The 9,671-nt window shown below is 45.1% G+C and overlaps 1 protein-coding gene across 1 annotated transcript; it reads left to right on the top strand.

Moving 5' to 3' along the window:
• Positions 1–1,397: 1,397 nt before the first annotated feature.
• Positions 1,398–9,671, top strand: LOC308467536 (vomeronasal type-2 receptor 26-like). Its single transcript, XM_080989335.1, has 6 exons — positions 1,398–2,801; positions 4,318–4,609; positions 4,902–5,705; positions 6,755–6,982; positions 7,980–8,106; positions 8,375–9,671. Exons 1-6 carry the CDS (start codon positions 2,320–2,322, stop codon positions 9,271–9,273), a joined length of 2,832 nt encoding a protein of 943 aa, XP_080845461.1. The 5' UTR covers positions 1,398–2,319; the 3' UTR covers positions 9,274–9,671.

A 9,671-nucleotide genomic window follows, 5' to 3' on the forward strand; every position in this document is an offset into this window, starting at 1 on the left:
TCAAAACTTGTTTCATTGGGGGAGAGAGGCCTGCGGCTGAGATTTGAACCCAGGGCTTTGGTTCCCTACCAGGGAAAGGCAGCCAAGGAAGCCCTCCATGACCTCTGGGCAATCTCTGTGCAAGGAAGCTGCAGTTTTGCTTGGAGATGTGGCTGTTCCAAAAGAGAAGGCAAAAGAGGGGCAAGGCTCAGGTTAAGGGGGCAGGAAGCTGGAGGGCAGGAATAATAATAATAATAAAATTTATTATTGTTGTTGTTGTTATTAATTTCTCCAGCCACTCTGGGCAGCTTCCAAGCCTGTTTCTGCTTGAAAGCTCAACTGCAAAAAGAAGAATGGTTGGTGTAAACCTGAAACCAAGTTAATAATTGCATTTCAGTGGGTCTGTTTTGGGTTTCATTGCAATCAAGGCGATGAGAAATAATAATAATAATAATAATAATAATAATAATAATAATAATGGTTTCCCCAGCCACGCTGAGCGGCTCCCAACAGAATATTAAAAGCACTATAAAAATCACAGCCGCAACATGCCTTTAAAGCATTTTTGGAGCTCTAAATTGCAGGTAAAACAACTGGCGGGTGGCCAGCGCCATTTTGGCCTCTGTTGTCCAGGGCGCAGGAGCCGCGGGACGTCGGGAAAAGGGGGAAGCCGTTCTAGGTGCCTCCAAGGGAATGAGGAAAAGGACGAGGTCTCTTCGCGACTTCCTGGGTTATGGGGGTTTATTAGTATAATAATTGGTTATTTTTAGTTTATTAGCACGCCTGGAGGAAGGTTGCGCAGGGCAGCCTGGGAAGGGCGAGGGAAAGGCTGTGAGGAAAAGCCTTCTCTCTTTCTCCATCGCTCTGCCCCTCCATCAAGTTTAAATGGAAGAATCCAAATACGTCTAGAGAAAAATAAAATGATAGGAAACAGGATCCTTGTTTGTGAGAAGAAGGGGCAGCAAAGCATGCTGGGAAGAAGGACGTGAGGGAATTGAAATGAAAGCTAATAAAGGATAATTTATCGATAAAGCTAATGAGTGAAACTAAACAAAAGACACCTTGGGATTTATTCATTCAGTTATACACTGGAAAAACCAGTAATTTTCAAATTTATTCATGCTGGGATTCGACCATTGGCCTGATGGAGCTGGCAGTGCATGCTGGGAAGTCTGCCCCCCCCCCCGAACGTGGACCCCCGAACGTGGACCAAGCTGGTGGAGGCTGGCGGGAGTTGCAGGGCCTTTGGAAGGTGGCCCCTTCCCCTCCTCGTCCGCCAGGGACACCAGTGCCTGCAGCCCGTCCAGCTGGCCAGAGTCCCACAAGGGCCGGAGAGGCTGGCAGGGGCAGGGCCCCCGGGTGAGCCCGGGAGAGAGGCCAGAGAGGCTGGCAGCCAACTTTTCCGTCACACCTGGCTTCTGCACACACAATTGTTTATAAGTAGAGAAGTTTCCACCCAAAGACGAGGAGCAAGTTGGCTCCATGTGCAACAGAAGCTCACCTTCCCCAGAACATGTCGAAGGGGAAGGGAGAGCCTAAGTCTCAGGACAACCTTTCTCTCCTCAACCAACCCCAGAGAGCTCCCCTCTGTTGGAGAAGCCTTTCAAAGATGGGGTGGAAATTCACTTGAAGTGGCTTTGAAGCCACCAAGGCGCTACTTCCCTTCATGGGAGAACCAGAAGGGAGCGGCAGGAATCAAGCAGCCCAGACCCACCCAAAGTGGCCAGAGGGTGGGCTTGAGAAAACCCTCCCCATCGCAGGCTCCACCAGTCTCTGTCTCTAGCAGCCTCTAAGAAACAAGATCCCACCGCCAGGTATGCCGTTCACAGTAATGAGGATGGTATTTCCCTGCATTCTCCATTGACTGATTTTTATTTCTTCATTTCTTGAATCTATATACTGCCCTATGCCTGGAGGCCTCAGGGTGGTTCAGAGAACAAAATCAAAATATAAAGCCACAATATATATAATCAAAATAAAAACAGCAACCCAATAACACGCTCCACCCCCCCCCCCCCAAAAAGATGACTGTCCGACCTCTGCTTCAAATCCTCCAAGGAAGGAAGGAGAGTCCACGGTCGGATCCAACTGCAGGTCTCTTCTTTGGTCCTTGTGAGCAAAGTTCAAGCCAAACTTCCAACTTCCAAACACACCCCTTGACTTCTGTCCATCATGTTTTTCTCCCGCTCTGCACCTGCCGCTTGAGCCAGTCAAGAATCCAGAAGGTTTTTGTGGGGAAACTTATTCCACTTGGAATAGTCAAAATTATAGTGATCTCATCTTCTAAAAGCTCAGGAGATATTTCTGGGGATAGCACAAGACTCGGAAAGCAACAGAAGCATGACAATATTAATTGCGCTGTGGGGGGGGGGGAAAGTTAGTGCAGAGAAATTTTCCTGTGTTGGAGACAGACTGAGTCAAGATGCAGAGCTGGCGAAAGAGGGGTGTGCCTGCCTTGTGCTTCCTAGCTCCGAAGGTGTAGTTGAAAACCACCCAGATTGGGAAAGCCCACCCAGTTTGGTCTTGCAAGAGTCTTTGGGTTCTTCTCCTTTGTCTTCTTGGCGGGTCAGAGGAGGAGGAGGAGGCAGAGCCAGAATGAGATCCCTGCTCCTTCTGTTGCTGCTTCTGCTGCTCATGATGCCCTTTGGAGTCTGTGGGAACCACAAGGGGAAATGCCCCTTGAATCTGGTCAGGGATGAAACGGATGCTCGCAATTACTTCCGGCCTGGACACTTTCTCATCAGTGGGATCATCTCTCCAAAACGTTTATATGAAGAAACTCCATACGTCTTTTCTCAGACACCCTTGGCTAGGGATGAGGGGTATGTAAAATCATATGTGGGTGGGTTTCATGGTCCTCCAGTCCTTGTAATGGTTCCTATTTATCAAGGAACGAGCGCCTTTCTCAGGGCTGGGGAGCCAAGGCTGTCCTCATGTTGCAGGTCTACCCTGCCCTGACCATTGGTCTTGCTGGCTGGGCTGATGGGAGCTGGGGGGTCCACTAAAAGATTCCACCCAAACCTCTCCCATTTCCTTGTTCCCTGGGTCTTCCTTAGTGAAACACTCTCCTACCTATGGATGCACTGAATTTCCCCACCTGCAGGATGCCATGAAACTCAAGCAATTCAACCTTTGAGCTCTGGAAATTGCCTGAGTTTCATGGCATCCTGCAGGTGGGGGAATTCAGTGCAAACTTTTGAACCCTGACCAGGTTCATTGGCATTCTTGCATTCTTCTATTATATCCTTATAATGATATAATATTATAAATGACCATCAACAAACTGTCGTTAAAGAATGCTATAGTTTTTAAAATGGATTTTTTAAATCCTACAGATTAACGTTTGGTGGCTGAAGAGCAGGAAATATGTGCTTTAACTGAAATGATAAATAAAATAATATGAGTCAGGAGACTTCCTTGTTAGTGGAGTCTAAAATGTGAAAAGGAATTATTCCTTTTCTTCACACACACACAACTGGTCTCATTTCTAACTATTGCAATGGTTGACACAGTAGGTACCTGTTTCCTAACCCAGAGGGTAGCATGAAACTCAAGCAATTTCCAAGCAACTGAGATTAATTATTTTATGTTTATTCTATTTGGATCACAGTTCTCTTTATACAATACAACAGGACACCTACATCTCAGAATGAAAAAATCTCTATTGAAAATGGGTGGATTTTTATGGGAGAAGAGCAGGAATGATATGCTTCAAATAAAATGATTATATAAAATAATACAGACCAGAGGGTGTTCTCATTGGTGGAGTCACTGATGAAAAACATGTGCAAAATTATAGGTTTTACCACGCACTCAAAGCTGCAAGCCACCAGGCCTCATTGCTAAGTAAAAGGGGACTGAGGTATTTGGTGCTTCCCCTCCTTCAATAAAATTTGTCTCTTATCTACCTATAGTCTAGCCCATTGGAAGAAGTCAAAGACCAATGCAGGAAAAGCAGCCTTTGCAGCAACTTCCCAGTATAGCACACATTTTTGAGGGGCGCCTTCATTTCTTACTCATAGAACCACTATATAATAGAATCATAGATTGCAGAGATGGAAGGAACCCAGAAGAATCTCACCTGAAGCATCCATGACACATGGTCACCTTCGGAGGGAGTCTGTTCCACTGCTGAACAGCTCTGTGTGCTGTTTGCATCAAAGCTCCGGTCATGGAGCAGAGATCTCCAAATTTCTTTCTATACTAGGCTGTAAATGGTTTGATATTAATGCAATAGGATTAATCAATACATACTAATCTTTTTGGATCATATAATGTCCCCACCCCCATTAATATGAATATCAGTTTCACTCTTTTTAAAGGATTCATTTATTGCAGGAAGCCATCTAGGATCTACTGGTACATGTTGTCTTTCCTGTTCACCATCCAAGAGATCAACCAGGATCTCAGTCTCTTACCCAACATCACCCTGGGCTACAACCTCTATGAGAACTATTTCGATGCAAGGACAACTTCGGACGACATGCTAGAGCTGCTTGCAGGCAGTGGATGCAATATTCCCAATTATCACTGTGGAGAACAGAATCACCTGCTGGCTGTTCTTGAAAGAGGCAATACTGTCATCTCAAGAGTGATTTCAGCCTTGTCAGGCATCTACAAAATCCCACAGGTAAGCAGTGGGAGAGCATGGAAGGACATAGAATTTCAACTGCGTAGAATTCTACTTTCTCTTTGGATAGGTCAAGCAGGGATATTTTTAAAAATGGGGAAATCCTGAGCTATGGATTCAACATCCTTTTTTTAAAACTGAGCCTTCACCAACTTGACACCTCCAGATGTTTCAGACTAAAACTCCCATCAGCCTCAGCCAGCAGAGATTTAGATATCAGTCATTTCATATGATTAAATACCCGTTATGATGAAAGTAAAATAAAATGGTGATCTTTTGCTTTCCTTGCTAGATCAGTTATGGCTTCACTGCCCAGGTTCTCGAAGGTAAAACCCTGTTCCCTTTTGTCTACTGGATGACTCCCAAAGTGGAAAGTCAGTACCAGGGGATTGTTGAATTGCTCCTGCATTTTGGATGGACGTGGATTGGCCTCTTCACTCCAGACAATGACAGTGGAGAAAGATTTGAGAGCGCTGTGAAACCTCTGATGCTCAGCAAAGGGATCTGCATTGCTTTATCAAAAAGAGTACCAGAAAATGATATAGATCAATTTTTCAAGCCTGGGGAACCTTTTTTCCTATGGAGACAAGTTGGGGTATTTGTTTCCTATATAACCAATTCACTGAATATCATAATACTCATGGTAATACACGATATCTATGAGAAGGAAATAGGGGCGAAAGTCTGGATCACAACAGCTTTGCTAGAAATCAGAATTGGCATTTACATCCCTCCAAATTACTTCCAGCACCTCCATGGTTCTCTGTCCTTTGCAATTCAGACTGGAATAAGGAGCAGCAAAAGTGACAAATTGCAGACCAATCTTGGGGATTATTTCAATCAAGCATTTCAGTGTTCATATTCAAAGCATCTGTTGTCCATGAAAGGCAGGGTAAGATGCAGAGAGGAGGAGAAACTGGAGCCATTATCCCAATGGGGGCGTGAGAGAGTCCTGTCTCTAGACAGCTATGGCACTTACATCAATGTTCAGGCTGTGGCTCAGGCCTTGCATGCTTCGCTTTCATCTAGATCCCAGAGGAGGCTGATGGGGGAGGAAGGAGAGCAATGGGGACACGCAAGGCTACAGCCGTGGCAGGTATTTCCTTCCCCTTTTTGCAAACTGCAGTCCACACAGATGCTGATCTTGACTGGGGATAGAGCTGTAAAATATCATAGTTACTATTAGTATTAGTAATAGTAGCATACCTCCCAACATTTCGCTGATGAAAACAGAAACATCCCATTCCATAATGATAATCTTTCTGTTTATAGCCAGGGATTTTTTTTCAGGGGGAACTGGCTGGAACTCAGTTCTGGCACCTTTCAGGTGGGTGCCATTGCCATTCTCAGAGGGAGGTGTTCATGGTGAGTTCCGACACCTTTTTTGCTAGAAATATATCACTATTTATACCCCACACATCTTTTTGGGTTGCCTCAGCACTCTGGGCAGCTCCCAGCATAAAGACATTCATACTAAAATATTAAACATATTAAAAAATCTCGATATTGGATTGGACGCCTTGTGGGTTGGATAACTCCACATCCGCCAACATTTCTCCAATGAAAATAGGGACATTCTAAGGAAAAGTGGGACATTCTGGGATCAAATGAAAAACTGTCTCTAAATCAGGGATGTCCCTGGAAAACTGGGACACTTGCAGGCTCTGTAGTATTAGAAATGGCTGTACAGTGGTGCCCCGCAAGACGAATGCCTCGCAAGACGAAAAACCTGCTAGACGAAAAGGTTTTCCGTTTTTCGATGCGCTTCGCAAGACGAATTTCCCTATGGGCTTGCTTTGCAAGACGAAAATGTCTTGCGATTTTTTTCGCTCCCCCCCCCCCTTTTTCTAAGCCGCTAAGCCGCTAATAGCCTTTTAGCCGCTAAGCCGCTAAGCCTTTAATAGCCGCTAAACCGCTAATAGCGCTAATCCGCTAATAGGGTTGCTTCGCAAGACGAAAAAACCGCTAGACGAAGAGACTCGCGGAACGGATTATTTTCGTCTTGCGAGGCACCACTGTATAGGAATTCCAGTCTACATGAGATACACGTAGCCCCAAATCATAAGAGGTTGAAGTGAGTAGGCCTGATATATCCATCTTGGCTTCCCGTTTTCTTAATGCTGGTGTTTTCCCCTGCCATTCCAGCTTCACCCTTTCTTAAGAAAAATCCGGTGTCTGAATACTTCCAGAGGCAGGCTGTGCTTGGATGAGAACTGGGAGCTGCCAGCGGACTTTGATATTGTGAACTGGGTGATGTCTCCCAATAAGTCTCGTGACATTGTGAAAATTGGGAATATAAGGAGAGAGACGTCTGCTGGCATAAATTTCACCATTAACCGAGAAGCCATTGAGTGGCCCAAGAAATTCAATAAGGTAGGGTAAATCACGGAGGGAAAAGGCCAGGAGATCCTTATTATGTTTTTCCTTAAACAACCGCTGCAAAATGACCATATCAGGTTGACCAATGGTGTCTTGACCGTCTATAACAGCTGCAACCACCACTCCTTCTTTCCACAGCAGCTGAGATATGAGGTGAATTTGGGGTGCTCAAAGAAAGGATAGAGCCCAGAGGTCCTTAGAAAAGACACCATCTATTTCCGAGCCAGACTGAGAATTTAAGAATTCTGGACAGAATCTTTAACCGAATGGACTACGTAGATAAGAAGAAAAGGGAAAGCCCCTAGTAAAAGTGAACTATTGGGCTTTCATACATGCAGAAAGATGGAAAGTAATTTATTTTCGAAATGATAATTACTGATTTATAGTGGATTTTTTAATTTGTGGAGTAAGCTCATTTGTAGATGTTGCAAATGTTAAACTATTGTATGTGCAGGAATTGAGAAGTGCACAGCTGTTGTTGAAGGATGAGAAGTTAAAAAAATACCCCTATTGTAAAGTAAGGTTAATGTTAAGAAATGACACATGAACTAGAAATAACTAGGGAAATAGATCAGTGACAAGAGGAAACCTTGCATGTCTCAAGAACAGAGTGAGGGAAACCAATATTTGGAAAAGTCATATTAAATTTGTCTTAATTAGTGACTGAGAGTTAATCAGAATCCTGAACTTTGGGGAAATCATGTTTCAGACTCCATTGCCATTTTCTATGAAGATTTATTAAGCAGGGAAGCAGGTAAACGGAGAAGAGGAAACAGGGTTCTGTGGCGCAAACCTCAGTTGTCCTGAACGAATTATGAAGAACAAGATATTCTGGTCACCCCAATGGTCAGTGGGGGGTTGAAAGGACCCTGATGAGGGGTCAAAGGCTGCAGTCCAGAGATCCGTTTGAATTCACTCTATGAGTGAGTTACATACAAACAAATACTCCTAACTGTTCCTCTTTCTTGCACCTTCTTGTCTTTCTGGTTAGGCCGTGCCTCGTTCCAGGTGTACAGAAAGATGTCGACCTGGATATGCCAAGGTGGTTCTAGAAGGAAAGCCCATTTGCTGCTATGCTTGTGCTCGGTGTGCGGAAGGGACCTTCTCCGCCCAGGAAGGTGGGTGACGCCAAGGGGGAAGGTATTTCTGGAGAGAGTAAACACACGGCAGAAATCCAGTCTCACACACTTTTTGTAAGATTTCTGCAGACACTGGGGAATGTGGCTCCTTCCTCAACTTCTTTACAATCACCTTCATTACATCCTGGAAGAGAGTTGAAAGGAATGACCATAAGGAAGAAATCTCTAGGATTTCTTCAAAATGTAATCGAGTTCAGATCATTAGGGATGTAAGTGATGTTGCAGCCACTCTTTTTCTCTTCCCCAGATGCAGAACATTGCACCAAATGCTCAGAAGATCACCATTCAAACAAGGACAGAGATCAATGTGTCCCCAAGATTACCACCTTCCTGACTTATGGAGAATATTTAGGAATGTTTTTAGCTTCTGTTGCCCTCTTCTTTTCTATAACAGCAGGCACTGTGTTGGGAATCTTCATTAAATACAAGGAAACTCCCATAGTCAAAGCCAACAACCGGGACCTCTCCTACATCCTGCTCGTCTCCCTCCTGTTTTCCTTTTTGTCCTCCTTCCTCTTCATCGGGCGCCCAAGGAAAGAGACCTGCCTTCTCCGACAAACGGCCTTCAGCATCATCTTCTCAGTTGCTGTTTCTTCTGTCTTGGCAAAGACCATCACGGTGGTGCTGGCCTTCCTGGCCACAAAGCCCGGGAACAGGGTGAGGAGATGGCTGGGCAAGAGTCTGGCCAACTCCATGGTCATCTCCTGTTCTGGGGGGCAAGTTCTCATCTGCACCATCTGGCTGGGCTCTTCTCCCCCATTCCCAGAGTCCGACATGCGCTCCCAGGTGGAAGAGATCATCCTGCAATGCAACGAAGGGTCTGTGGCCATGTTTTACGTTGCCCTCAGCTACATGGGCTTCTTGGCTGCCACCTGCTTCACGGTGGCTTTCCTAGCCAGGAAGCTGCCCGGCTCCTTCAACGAAGCCAAGCTGATCACCTTCAGCATGCTGGTCTTCTGCAGTGTTTGGGTGTCTTTTGTGCCCACCTACCTGAGCACCAAGGGCAAGTACATGGTGGCCGTGCAGATCTTCTCTATGTTGGCCTCCAGTGCTGGGCTTCTGGGCTGCATCTTCCTTCCCAAGTGCTACATTATTGTGCTGAGGCCTGATCTGAACACAAAGGAGCACCTGACAACTAGACGTTAAGGGGACATCTGATTCTTAAAATAGTCCATGTTCCTGATGTCCAGAAGTGCCTAAAGGAAACACAGATACTCATCCATGTTGCTCCTTCTCCACCTCTGAAAGAGATTATGTTCATTCTTAGCCCTGGTTTTGTGTAGTCCTGTTGACATGAACAGTAAGATGGGAGGAAATGTTTTGCTACCTTGCTTTGCCCATGACTACAATGAGCCCTGGTGTACTGCCCGTAGTTTGTAAACTATTATCTTTTTAAAAAATTGTGTTTTGGGAACTTATATTTATCTCACAACAAGATAGGCTGGAGGGAGAGAGGAGTTAGGTTTTTGAGTCTGTTTGCTTTGTCATGACTACCTATTAACCATATCAATTCTAATATTCAACAATACTGTTTGGTTATGCCA

The sequence above is a fragment of the Podarcis pityusensis genome (assembly GCF_964106645.2).
Source record: "Podarcis pityusensis genome assembly, chromosome: 18".
Taxonomy (NCBI): Eukaryota; Metazoa; Chordata; class Lepidosauria; order Squamata; family Lacertidae; genus Podarcis; species Podarcis pityusensis.

Excerpts from the sequence above, each read along its gene's own strand:
- LOC308467536 (XM_080989335.1), top strand. The coding sequence starts at position 2,320 with ATGACAATATTAATTGCGCTGTGGGGGGGGGGGAAAGTTAGTGCAGAG. Across the intron at positions 4,610-4,901 it reads GCATCTACAAAATCCCACAG|ATCAGTTATGGCTTCACTGC; the intron begins GTAAGCAGTGGG and ends TTTCCTTGCTAG. Across the intron at positions 6,983-7,979 it reads GGCCCAAGAAATTCAATAAG|GCCGTGCCTCGTTCCAGGTG; the intron begins GTAGGGTAAATC and ends CTTTCTGGTTAG.